The sequence below is a fragment of the Macrotis lagotis genome, chromosome 2 (assembly GCF_037893015.1).
Source record: "Macrotis lagotis isolate mMagLag1 chromosome 2, bilby.v1.9.chrom.fasta, whole genome shotgun sequence".
Taxonomy (NCBI): domain Eukaryota; kingdom Metazoa; phylum Chordata; class Mammalia; order Peramelemorphia; family Peramelidae; genus Macrotis; species Macrotis lagotis.
In genome coordinates, this window is record NC_133659.1 from 332,859,180 (window position 1) to 332,872,676 (window position 13,497).

The window sequence follows — 13,497 nt, forward strand, 5'->3', positions numbered from 1 at the left end:
TGATCTGGACTTCCTGGAGGTCAGCGTTCCTGGACTTAAGAGGGGGCTAGGGAATAGGGGGTTTTAAAACCAAACAGGTGGCTAGGTGGCATAGTTGATAAAGCACCGGCCTTGAAGTCAGGTGTACCTGGGTTCAAATCCGGTCTCAGACACTTAATAATTACCTAGCTGTGTGGCCTTGGGCAAGCCACTTAACCCCATTTGCCTTGCAAAAACCAAACAGAGCATTGTAGACTTGAATTCTGATGAGCCCCCCATGTTTAAGGAGAAGTAGGTGGGAGGTAAGGGGGTAGATCCCACTTTAAGAAAAAAACTTTGGAGGCTGGAGGTGAGCAGACTTGAGGTGATGGGAGCCAGCACCTAGGGAGACCAAAAATTGGACTGGAGGAGTCAGGGTGGACCCAGGGTTCTGAGTCTGGCGGATGAGAGGATAGTGGTACTCTCTAACGTAAGAGAGAGGCTTGGACATGTTGAGTTGGCAGCGTTTATTGCACACGTCTTTCAAAATGACCAACAGGGGAGGTCAGCGGAGGTAGGGAGTCATCCTCAGAGAGGGGAGAAATGAGGGTACCAAGTGAGAGTGGTGAGAGGGAGAAGGATGGAGACGCAGTTTGGGGCCTTGGCACCCATGCCTGGGGCAAAGGTCCAGCCAAGGATACCTGAGGAGCTGACAAGATACCTGACAAGCAGTTAATTGTCAAAGAGTGTAATGAGGGGAAAGCTGAGGCTAAGGTTGGGAAGCATTAAGCAGGGGGAAGGAATCAGCATTTACAGAATGCCCACTGCATGCCAGGCTGTTAGTCAGGAGCTTCTGGCTTTCACACCAGCTTGATTTGATTCCCCTCTTCAACTCTGGGAGGGAGGTGCTGCCATGATCTCCATTTGTAGTTGGGGAAACTGAGGCAGGCAGAAGTCCAAGTGAGGTGCCACCCAGGTCACCCAGCTCAGAAGGGTCTAAATGTGGGTTTTCCTGATTCCAGGTCCCTCACGTGTGCTCTGCTAGGCTCCAGCCATCACGAGAGCCCAAAATCCTCCCCAAAACAAAGAGTGAGGCAGCCAGGCAGCATCAGGGGGTCTGTTGGTGTTAACTCAGTGCTATAGAGGACCAGGGCAGGAGCTTGTATGCCCACCTGGGGCCAGACTGGGTTTCCCGAGGAGCAGGAGCCATCCTTGCCCCTGAGGGAAAGCTGACCAGAGTGGGAGCTGTTGGCATTTGGATGAGGTATCCCCAGTGAGGGGGTGTCTGCAGGGGAGCTACCAATGAGAGATCAGAAAAGATTGTTGATGAGCAGTAAGGAGATCTTGGGTTGCCTCAGGAGGCTCCTGCAGTTGAAGCACAAGAGCAAGGCCAACTTGGAGGGCTCTGAGGCGGGGCAGGGAGGAGGGCAGATATCTTTGTTTAAGGACCAGGTCGGGGACGGCCCCAGTTGAAGAAGATGGGAGGCAGGGAAGGAGGAGAGGGGCGACCTCTTCCTCAGGGACCAGAGCAAGCTCAGCATGTAGGTCTTCCGAGCCACAGCTGATGGTCAGCACAATGGCAGGGCTCAGATACCTGCCAGCTCTGGAACCCTGGGCAAGCCCTTTAACAGCTGTCTGCCTCAGTTTCTTCATCTGGAAAATGAAGATGAGAGTCCTTCGCTCCCAGGGTCAGTAGCTCTCCAATGAGATGTTGGTCAGTGCTAGCTCATGGTAGGAGGGGTTCTAGTCTCTCTGTCCAATGGTCATTGAGGAAGAGAAGTTGATGGTCAGGATCAGTGTCCCTGAACAGCTTACTCCCCCAGGGGCCTGGCTGAAGCCGGCCTTCAATGCCAGTCATTTGATGTCCCCAAGATAGTGGGGATCAAGGAGCCAAAGGAGGAGTCACAGCACTCAGACTTGGGTTCTGAAGGCAAGAGGTCCAGTGTCCGAGAACTGGGCTTGACATCCGCCGGAGCGGGCAGCGTGGACAAGAGCTCCTAAAGCTACACTGAGCTTCTGTCCTGTCTTGCCCTGCCCATCTAGCAGGGCTGCTTGGGCACAGCTGATGCAGGGGCTGCCAGCAAGGGTATTGCCCCAGCCTGGCTTCTGTCCTGTGGGGGCTCCCTTGGAGCTCAGATGCCTCTGCTTGCCAGGACCTTAAGATGGTTTTCTGGTAGCATTCTGATCCTTCCCCGAAGGCTGTGTTTGAGGAGCTAAAGTGGTGCCCTGAGGTCGGGGGTCTAGGGCCTTCACTGCCTGTGTGTTCCCATCACATGCGTGGCTCCCCCCATGCGTCACCTGCACCTTCTGTCCTTAGATCGATGGGTCAACCTTGAGGACGATCTGCATGCAGCACGGCCCACTGCTGACATTCCATCTGAACCTGACCCAGGGCACAGCCCTGATCCGATACAGCACCAAGCAGGAGGCAGCCAAGGCCCAGACTGCCCTACATATGTGAGTACTGACTGGGGATGGGGGTGGGGATAAGGGTGGTGCCGGGGCCCAGGGGGGGCTGGCCAAGGAGAGAGCCAGACTGGGAAGGGCCACGAACTGGGCCTAGACATAGGCCTCATGCTGGTGATCTCAGCAGAAACATCATCTCCCTGTTGAAAGAGGAGGGTTGTTGTCTGTGGGTCAGGGGCCAGAAGGAGAATAATTTCTGGGGACCGACTCTGGAGACCATTGTAAGTACTGAGAGAGGAGGAGGCTTTCACCACCCTGTCGGTATTGATTTCTGGGGATTTGAGCTGACTTCAGAGGGTCAGTGTGGCACAGACCTAGATGGTCACTGCTGGACGCAGGAGGAGGGGGCTGTGGGGTCTGAACTCCAGAGCAGTTATCAGCCTGCATCGATGGAGGGTTTGTCCATCCCAGGACACCCTCACCCAGATTTAGAGCCCTGGAAGTTAGCGGTTGGCACTGTCTTTATTTTTTGTCAGCAGGGTCTCTGATGGTTCTGGATGTCTTTTATGATTTAAAAGCATCCCCCACTTTCTGTGCCTTTCCAGGTGTGTGCTGGGAAACACTACCATCCTGGCTGAGTTTGCCACAGACGAGGAGGTGAGCCGGTTTCTGGCACAAGCCCAGCCCCCTCCCCCTGCCGCAACACCGAGTGCACCCGCCGCCGGCTGGCAGCCCCTGGAGACGGGACAAAGCCAGGCAGACGCCGTCGGCCCCGCCCTGAATCTTTTTGGGGGGTCAGCGGGGCTCGGCCAGTGGAGCAGCGGTGGGGGCAGCAGCAGTGGTGGCGACCTCCCCGGCGCCTCCTTGTGGGGGCCCCCAAACTACTCCTCCAGCTTGTGGGGGGTCCCCAGTGGGGAAGATCCCCACCGGATGGGCAGCCCTGCTCCTTTGCTACCTGGTGACCTTCTGGGAGGAGGGTCGGATTCAATCTGAACTTAGAACTTTCAACTCTGACCTCGTGACCTTTTTTGGAACAGCAGCAGCACTAACTCGACCTTTTCGTTTTTTTTTTCAACTTGCAATAAATACATTTTTAAAAGGAAAAAAGAAAACGGAGAGAGAAAAAAAAAAGGTGGGTCATTGCCAGACTGTCTGAGCACATAGTTGCCTCCCTTATAACTTCAGTTTTTTCGTTTGGAAAATGAATCCAAAAAGAGAACATATCACTCTTGAAATACTTGAATCATGAACGCCAACCTAGAAAGACAATGTGAAGCAAGTACACATACCATTTAAATTTCAACACGAAAAATTAAAAAAATTAGTTTCTAGTTTTTCACTTTTTCATGTTATACGGAAGTTGTTGCTAAGAAACATATATACTGAAAAATAGCTTTTTAACTTGGTTTGCACTGGGTGTGTTTCCGTCCTTAGGTCTACCGTGTTGGGGGGGGGAGGGCAAAAGAGTTGTGGGGGTTGGGGGAGGGAAGACTAGACGGAGCCTCACTTTAAAAACAAAACAAAAAAACTTAAAAAAAAGGAAAAAAATTGTGATTGGCTGGTCAATAAATACCAGTGTGTGCTGGCACATGTAACTGCCCAGGCATGCTTGTGGTTGGTGTGCGTGTGCGTGTGCGTGTGCTCCCCTTCCTTGTCTTGCCCCCACTTATCGGAAGGCCGCGGCGCCGCCGGTCCGTGGGCTGGCCGGCCAGCCTTCTGCATTTCTGGACTAGGAGAAGGCCGCCCGCGGCTGAGCCCCTGGGCCTGCCGCCAAACCCAGCAGGGCTGCATTAGGATTTCAGGAGAATGTGCGTCATGCCCTGAAGTAGGGAGTCGTCGTGTGTTTGCGAGTCATCCGTGTGTGTGTGTGTGTGTGTGTGTGTGTGTGTGTGTGTGTGTGTGACAGCCTTTACTTCCATCCAGCAGCAGAGTGGAGCACTGCCATATCCAGAAGCGCGGCGAGCAGGAGACCCCTCTGGAGTGACCACGTAGTTGTGTGTCCATCCACCTATTGATTGCATATTGATTTCTGGTTTCCCATCAGAGGCACCTCCGAATATCTGCCTGCTGGCCTTCTCCAACCCAGTCTGTGGTTGTCTCCGTGGGAGTGGGTGGAAGCCGAGCCGGCCTCCCCCTCCCCCCCCGCCATGCGCCACGGCCATGGCAGACGGAGCTGCCTCTTCAGAAGTCAGAAATGCCGTGCTAACAAAATTTTCCACTAAGTTGTCTCATCATGTTCTCAAAAGAGAAGCCGCATTGCATGGGCTGGCAGCTCCCCTCTCTGCTGCGATGCTGAGCGTTACTGTGCCAGGCCTGGGCGCACCCCAGCACCAGACCGTCACTGACCGAAACGTTTACTGAAGAATGTTCTTAAACCAGTGTGTACTTCAAGCCTTTCCTTTGTTCCTCTGTGTTGTGTATTCCTGTGTATGTGGTTTTGCTTAGGCAGGTCTAATAGCGAAGACTCTGAGTATTGCACCTTGTTTTTCTGTATTGTTGCTTTTTTATTTCGGTATTTAAAGAAACTTTTGTGAGCATCAGTGTAGTACAGTACTCTGGGCGGAGCAGGGGCGGCCGTCGCGCTGGGCTCTCCATCGGTACTGCTGCTCGGGGATGGGGGGGGGGCCCTTCCCAGCCAGCGCCACCCCAGCGCGGGCAGGGAGAATGGCCCACATTTTGTACCAGCAAACGCCTGCCTGCTCGGACCCGGCTGTTGGGGGGAGTGGACGCTGCTGTCTTTGTCAGCTTTCTGACGGGGGAACTGGGGAAGCGTGTGTCTGAGCATCTTCAGTGAAGGATACAACAATGCCTAATGTATTGAACTTTTCATTTGTGCGTGCGCGTGTGGATGTGTGTGTGTGGACATGACGAGCGCGTGTGACGATGTGCGCGGTTAGGGATAGACAAAAAAAATCATTTGCATATGAGACAAAGGAAGTTGGAAGCTCTCTAGGTTTCTTGACTCACCCCTGTCAGTCTAAAGCTGGCATCCCCAAGGATTGACAAAGGGGTACGTTAGGTGAAAGTAGAAGGTCTTACGAGGAGCATTCGCTGCATATGATTCCAAGATGTGAATCGGAAGGGGCAGGGAGGACAGGTGGGCAAGGAGTGGCCAGCCATGGCTAACTGTGGCCAATGGTTGATGGTCAGTCTGCCAGCCGTGGCCAACGGTGGATCCGCCAGCCATCTTGCTTGCTTGCTTTATATACATACCCCTGCCCCTGGCCGGCCCACACGGTTTCATAGTTTCTGTCTTTGTCCTACCCTCCGCAGAGAAGACCCACCCCCATCTTCAGCCCTTCTCCCTGGTTTTTTCCCAAGTGGTGAAGCATTAGCTCTGTTGTGGCCTTGAGGTGAAGAGCAGCTGTCCTCCTCCATAGAGAAAACCTGATCTAAGTTCCTTCCCAGGAGTGGAAGTCCTGAGAAGCACCTTGTTTGGCTTCTTCTGTCCCATTGCCTGCTGCCGCCCCCTCCCCAGGGGCTCCTCACGTGTCCTTATCCCCCCCTCTCCTCCCCACCTGCCTACTGGTTCCTCTACCTGCACTTTGGGTTAGTTGAGTTCATTATGATACTACGGTGAAAGCCGGGTGCTAGAGCCCCTCTTGTTTACAAGACATAATGAGGGATTTGAAATATGTAAAAATAAAATTGAGAAGCTAAAATGTTCTTCCATCATAAGCTTAAAGGGAAAAAAAATTAAAAATTTTTAAAAAGACCAAAAAGTGCATATATATAAAAAAATATATATTTTAGATGAAGACTAACTCTGGGAGCATATAACAGTGTTTGTTTGGGGTTTTTTTTTTTTGTTTTGTTTTGTTTTTGTTCTTTTTTTGGTGTTTGTTTTAACATTTATTTTCCTGCTTTAAAATTTGCAAGCATTCTCAGGAATTCTAGGGTAGAAAGCCAGTTTTTTTTTGAAGATGGTTTATTTAACTGTATCTTATCCTAAATAGATGGCTGTTTCTTTCCTGTTGATAAACTTTTACAAGTTCCTGAATCTTCAAGAAGAAAAGTTTAAAAATAAAAGTTTTTACTTAATTTTAAAAAATTCAAAAAGAAGTCTTTAAATGTTACAGTCATAACTGGGGATCACACATTTTAAAACCTGTACAAAGAAATGATATTTTTTAAAAGTTCTCAGTTTAGCAGCAAGAAATAAATTCATTATACTCTTTAAAACAAAAAACTAAGAGAATGATTAAGCTGTAACAAGCTCTGTCGTAGTCTCATTTGGAATTGTGTGTAATTGTAGTTGAGAGAGTTGGGCATCTGTGGGAATGGCATCACTGGTCCTTTCTACTTAGGACTAAAGCACTATCTCTCTTGGTACTTTTTTTTAAGGAAAGAAAAAAGTCAATTCCCTCCATCTTTCACTACCCTCCCCCAAAAATATTAGTTCTGACTGTAAAATTTAGTAAAGTTTGGGTGAATGAGAATCTTATCTAAGAAAATGACTTTTGGAACAAATTTCAAATGGAGGCATTGCTAAAGGAAAGTTACCCATGGACTATTCCATTAATGGGAAAATGTCTGTCTCTACCTCCTTTTCTTGTGGGAAGGAGGGAAAAAGTATAAGAATCTTTACAAGGAACAAATGATTTTTACTTTTTTTAGCTCCCAGCTACCATTGTGTTTGTTTTAATTGCTATTTTAAAGATTTGCTGCTTACTTACCTCCATCCACCAGCTAGAGACTTGGAAGTTTGACTTTCTTTTTTGTTTGTTTTTTGTTTTTGTTTTTTTTTGGGGGGGGTGATATTGAATTCTCCTTTTTGCAGACCCTTCTGGGGCCAGATATTGAAATTCCCAAGCCTGACAAGAGCTTCATTGAGACATTTGAGCTTACCCCTGGGAATGACGAGCTTCCTCTCCAAGGGAGGGGAGGCAGAGTTAATACCTGAAATTTCTCTGACACCATTTTAGTGCCTTCGTACATACACCCAAACATCCTGTGAAAGGGGGAGAGGGGGTGTGTGTGTGTGTGGGTGGGTGGGTGGGTATGTATGTGTTTGCGTGTATGTGAGTGTGTGCTGGTGGTCCAGTCACTCCACGTTAATCAATGCACCTGTCCTAGAAAGAAGATGGAGTTCTGGGCAAGCCCCAATGGCAGGGGATGAAATTTCAAAAAAAAAAAAAAATTCCTAGAAACAAATCGTGCATTTAGGTCTTGAAAAAGTAGACTGCTGAGTTCCTGCCCTGACTTGTGTTGTGTTTGCTGTCTTGTGTTGTGCTTTTCCGCCTTGACCCATCCAAGGTTTGTGTGAGTGGTTGTGGAAAATAGAGCTGTAGTCATTTGAAAAGTCTTCTTGTGTTGGGCCACTAGAAAGGTGTCTTCTGGGGTTTCCTGCTCCTCTCTCCCTTCCCTTTTCTTCTCTTTTTTTCTTTTTTGTTACTTGGTTCGCCAGAAGGTTTGCTTCATTGGTTGGCAGTGACTTAAGAATGGGGTACGGTGAGGATGTGATCCACAAAAGGATCTCTTTGCTGTGGTGTCTGTTGGCAGGAGCCACGTAATGTGACTTGAGTCCTCAGCCTCTAAGTGGACCTGGACAGTCTGAAGAAGGCGTCATCCCTCCCTAGCGCCTTCTGAAAAGCCGCAAGGGGGGAGGAAGGATTTACGTTTGCTTTTCTTGCTGGTTGGTCTTGTTTGTGGATAGCCCATTGAGTCAGCCCTTTTTCACCTCTTTTCTCCTTCCTTATATTCTTCGCAGCTTTCCTGTCACTTACTCACTCTAGAGTGGCCAGAGAGGCCCCTTTCTCACAACTTTTCATGTGCTTGGGTCTCCCCTCACCTTGGGGACTGACCACCTGCCCTGAGGAAGAGAAACATTAATAAGGGAAGGACTTGTCTTCCATCAGACCAGGCTGCATGACCAACCGACCCTCAGCCATCAGTTCACGTCCTCATTTTCGGTGTCTGTTCAGCCAAACTGACAATTCTCCGAGACACTGTGAAGAAAAAGAAAGCTCCCAGAGCCAGCACCCCTCAATTGTGGGGTTCCACAGCTGCCATAGGGCCGCGGTTAGCGCATGCTGCAAGTGAGGGTTCCAGAGCCATCCCCTTGGCCAAGGTCCACATTCTTTGTCTCCTTTGACTGCTTGGGGCTGCTTTCATTCATGAGAGATTCCCCTCCCTCACAGTCAGGGAATTTTCATTTTCTCTCCTGATGTTCCTAAGATAGCCAACTTCCCACCTATCCCGTGAGTGTGGCTTCAATTAGCAACGAGCTCCCAGTAGTTCTCGGGTGAAGTGTTGTGTCTACAGCATGTGGGGAAAAGGAAAGCTTTCTAAGAATTAAGACCTTCCTTAATCATTTCTCATTGCAGAGGCTATTATTCCATATTGTCAGAGTCACCATCAAGCTCTCCTCACCCTGTGGGCTTTTCAGAGGGCTGCCTTTTGAGGATCCTTGAGATTCAGTTTCAGCCTCATAAGGGCTAACTTCCCCAACCTTTTTTTTTTCTAGCTTTCTGCTACTTCTGTTGAACAAAGATTCTAGTACACTAGGCAGAGAGCTTCAGCCAAGTCTGTTTTCTCTGCTTCAGATAGAGGATGTCTTCGGGAGACTTGGCTGTGAACACCATCTCTCAGACTAGGGAACCATAAAGTCTTGAAAAAGAGAAGGTTCCAGTTGCAGGCCACTTCTCACCCCTTCATCCCCAGACATTTAAAATGCAGTAGACACAGTTTTATTTGTTGGATATGATTTATACATACATATATATTTATATAGATATATAAGGTCTTGAACTAGGAAGAAATACATACTTTATCCAATAAAAGTCCAACTCTTCTTTCTCCAGTGATCTTGACAGGTTCTGCCCCATCTCCTCTATGCATTGACTGCGCATCTTAGTGTTAACTGTTAGAGAATCTTCTTCAGTCTTATTTTCCCTTTTAACATGTGTAAGTAGAGTTTAGTGCTATAGTGGAAATGAGGTTTTGAGTGAGAAGAGACTCTGTGTGTGTGTGTGTGTGTGTGTGTGTGTGTGTGTGTGTGTGTGTATGTAAGAGAGATGAATTGTTAATCTTGTGACCTCAACATTCAGCCAGTAACAATGGTACCTGTACCTGGTGGCCACCACCGGCAGCACACCATCCACCCAACCTTTAATTTTATTCTGCCAGTAGGACATATGTACGCATGGTCTGTGTTTCTATGGTCAGTGCCAAAGGGGTGTGTGTGTGTGTGTGTGTGTGTGTGTGTGTGTTTGTGTCTGTGTTGACTTTCTTGTCTTTGGAAAGGAGAGGGAGAGTCGGATTCAATTGTTCAGATTGGGAATTGCTACCAACAGCAGAATTTTGTGAATGTTGTACTTTTATCACATTGGGAGGGTTTATTAAGAAATAAGGCCTTGAAATATTTGTAGGGATTGTCACACATCATTCAGTCAAATCAGTTGCCCTCTTTGCTGTGTGTCCATCCCTTCTCTACTTGTGGCAGATCAGATTTCTAAAGCTCTTCCATCACTTTGGGCGGCAGCTTTTCCATAACCCTTGAGGAGAAGGGGACTCTTTAACATTTGGGCAGGTTGGGTTTGGTGGGGGGGGGGGTTGTCAGCTAGTCACTGCACCCCCTCTACCTGTTCAAAATGACAAGAGCTGCTGATGTGAGGTTGAAATTGAGTATTTCCCCCTTCCAGTTCACTAATGACACAAGAAACCTCTGGCCTTTGGGGAGGGGGCACTGAAAGAGAGATCTCCTTCCACAAGGCTCTGTTGCTAGGTGCTTTTAGTGATTAAAGCGTAGATGGCCAGGAAAGAGGAGAAAAAATATCCAAGATAAGCAGTGTTTGGTTTTGGTCCTTAAATAGTGTTTCCTTAAGCACTTTGTGCCTCAGCCGAGGTCTTTTAACTAGAAATCAGTACATTGAAAATAGGATACTTTTAAGTTCCTGGGTTGGTGGTTTGTTGGTTGTTTGTTCGTTTTTTCCTGTTTCTAGCCAAATTAGTCAATGGATTCTTGCTTTTTTTGTTGTTGTTTCATTAAGCAAAATTTTTCTTTCTAGATGATGCCCAGCTTGCTGACAGTATTGTAGGGTTTGGTTGTGGTTTTTAAGTGCTTTGCTTTCCCAAGATTTCATCTCCTCGATTTTCTTGCATCTCCCCCACCCCCTGACCAATGGGTGTCCCCTCTCTTTACATCAGGCACCAGAAGGGTTCTCGGCGTTGGTAAGCGAAGAGTAGGAAAGTCCAAAAGGTGACTGGGGTTGAGAGTAAGAAGCCTTACTTTGAGGGGATCGCCTTACAGCCGAGCTTTATGGGGAGAGGTGTGGTCGAATCCAAATAGAGAAGCCAAAAATGGAAAAGGGGGGATACTTATGCAAAAACAAAACCAAACCAATCATCTCTGCAAACCTGCAAGAAATGCCCTGCCTTTGAAAGGGAGGACAGAGGCTCACCAAGTGAATCATTTCAACGTGTCCCATTTCTTGCCAGGGAATTTTGGGGTAGGGTTGAAGTGTGGTTAAAACACCACCACCACCACCACCTACCCCCCCTTTTTATTTTTTTATGGTGTTACTTCAATGGAGTATTTTTGAATGTGCCTTTGTGAGTACAGGAACCATCTAATTAGGAAACTCTCCATCAGAGATAAGAAAAGATGGTCAATTTATTTTTTAGGAAGGTCAGATTTTGTCCCAGAAGGCCCTTGCAGGCCACTGTTGACCATGGGCATCCATATCTCACAGGACTGAGGAGGGTCGGGCGGGTCAGGGTGTGGGGACCGCGGGGTGATGCTGGCATGCACCTTCCTCTCCAGAGCTGTGGCCCATGGCTTTTGTACAGGTGCTGCGTGTGTGTGTAGGCAAGCGTGTGTGTGGGGGGGTGACTGTTGGGGGGTTTCTGTAAGCACTGGAGAACTAGCCCGTGATGGTGGCATGTTTTCTGCATGTAGAGGAGAAGGCATTTCTTGCTTCTTTCGGCCCTAGGATGTGGTGCAGGCAGCGTATCTTTACCCGCCGTGTCCCGAAAAGATAGTTCGGTGGTTTTTCCAGCTCGTTCGTTTGATGTTGCCATTTGAGCAAACAGGGTATTATTACACACAAAGAAAAAAAAAGGGTTTTGAGATGTTAAGGTCAAAGTGTTTTTAAAAAAAGGAGAGAGAAAAATCTGAAATGCTCTTTTATTTCAGAACTTCTTACAGCTTAAACATAGAAATCTGCAGTGTCTCATTTCATTTGTTTTTGTTGTTCAATATCCCACCTCTTCTCCCCATCCCTGACCTTCTAAAGAAATTGTATACAATGCTTTGGGCCATTTCTCCGAATTTCTGTTCTGCCTCCTAGCCCCAAGGTGGGGGGCTGGGAGGGGGGACACCCTCACAACAAGATTCCTTCATCTTCTTCATTCAGGAAGACAAAGGGAGGGGGGATCCTGAAGCTTTCTCTGCTCCAATCTCATTCCTCTCTAATGGCCTTGAAATGTATTCTTATGCAAATGTGAATTTTGATACTGAATTTAAGAAGAGGTTGTTTTTTTCTTTTTTTCAAAAAAAAGGTCCCATATGTGGTCAGCATTGCTTCTTTATTTTGTAAAGTGAATTGTAAACTATGCATTCTGCAGGGGGGGCGGGGTGTGGGGTATTGGGGGTGCTGATGAGTAGCTTTGCATAATTGTTCTATAGTTTCTGTGTCCATGGTATCTCTGTGTTTAGGAGGGGAAGGGGGCCGCAGATTCAGGCCTGTGAGGACACTGGGTAGGAAAGAGGACTCTTGGTGACCTCTCCCAGTGGCTGGGCACTCTTGGGGGAGTCGACTACAGAAAACCAAACTGCTGTCCATCAGGGGCTGGCCTGCAAAGGCAAGCCTTGTAATGGTCATCTGGGGTTCTCTGGAGAACTCGGTAACTAGTCCCTTTCAAGCTCAGGAACCAGATCACCTCACCTGTGTGGTCCTTAGGAACCCACTTTGCAACCTTGTCCACTTCAGAAGCCTTTATTTTTTTCTTAAGAGCCTGGAGCCAGCTGCTTCTACCTGTCCCAGGTTAAGGACTCCTCCCACCCCAAAGCTGGGAAGAAGGCAAAAAGAGCCTGCCTCTCTCCCTACCTTCCTCTCTCACTGCTTCCTTCCCCTCTCCCTCCCTTCCTACTCTCTCTTTCCCTTCCTTCCTGCCTCAGTCCCTCTCTCCTTCCTTCTCTGCCTCCCCAGCCCAGATGGCACCTGGATTTCCTGGGACTTTCTTTGGACTCTAGACACTTAAACTCTTGAGTTTCTTGAAGGCCTCTCCTTGGGCACCATCCATCCATCTTTGGTTGCCCTCCATGTTGTCTTATGCCCATGGTGAACCATGGTACCCGCCTTGCTCTTGTCATTATCTTCAACCTGCAGTATCATCAGCAAGAGAATGTTGTGGCTGTTTTCAGTGTTTTCCATACAGCAAGCTTTTTTGTTGTTGACGTTCACAGTACTGTAATGAGTAAAAGACTTGATCACTTCACGCTCTCCTCACTGCGTGATCTTATCAGGGTTCCAATCTGTTAGATTGCCTTTAAACACACAAACAAACAAACAATCCTGAGGTTTCAACTGTTTATCACAAGACAATACCTCGTTGGTACATTTCCCATCTTGTAACTCAGAATCCTTAACTCCTCTTCTGACATTAATGGATTCTTTTTGTTTTTTTAATAAGAACATGTAAATAGCAAGATAGCTTTTAAAATATTTAGTTTGCTGTGAAAGTAACCCTATCATATGACGTGGTTGGTTTTTTTCCCATTTTTTTTTTAAGCCATCAGAAATTTCAGCTTGTAAATCCTTCATATTGATGACAAAGCCGAGGTCAGGGAAGCCTTCTGCATTTGTAGGTGGTGCCCTCTTGCCCTCATTTGCCCCTTTGCTGCATACCCAGGACGGGTCAGGTCTCAGTGGCAGGTTCTTGAGTAGTAGGCCAAGTGTCCAGCTGGTTTTGCTGTCTCTCTTGTCAAGAAGACGCAGGCCCTCCTGGGTGTCCAGAGCGTCTCCTCCTCGATGCCTTCGATAGATAAAGCTTTTGATGTATCAGCCCAACCTGGGCTGCAAGTGAAGGGAGAGTGAGTTGTCCTGAGTCAAGGTTGCTTGTGCTACTTTGGGGCTAGGACAGGCGCAAATATAGATTGTGGTAAAAGTCGTGATGGCACTAACTAGGCCC

General features: G+C 48.0%; 1 protein-coding gene across 10 annotated transcripts in view; it reads left to right on the forward strand.

Annotated features, from left to right (window-relative positions):
• Positions 1-3,698, forward strand: part of TNRC6B (trinucleotide repeat containing adaptor 6B) — a 218,834-nt gene extending 215,136 nt beyond the window's left edge. For all 10 annotated transcript variants that reach the window (XM_074226984.1, XM_074226986.1, XM_074226992.1 and 7 more), the window contains 2 exons: positions 2,276-2,415; positions 2,970-3,698. In XM_074226984.1, the coding sequence (XP_074083085.1) occupies positions 2,276-2,415; positions 2,970-3,357 (528 nt within the window). In that variant the 3' untranslated portion in view covers positions 3,358-3,698. The remainder of the gene's footprint in view (positions 1-2,275; positions 2,416-2,969) is intronic.
• Positions 3,699-13,497: the final 9,799 nt, after the last annotated feature.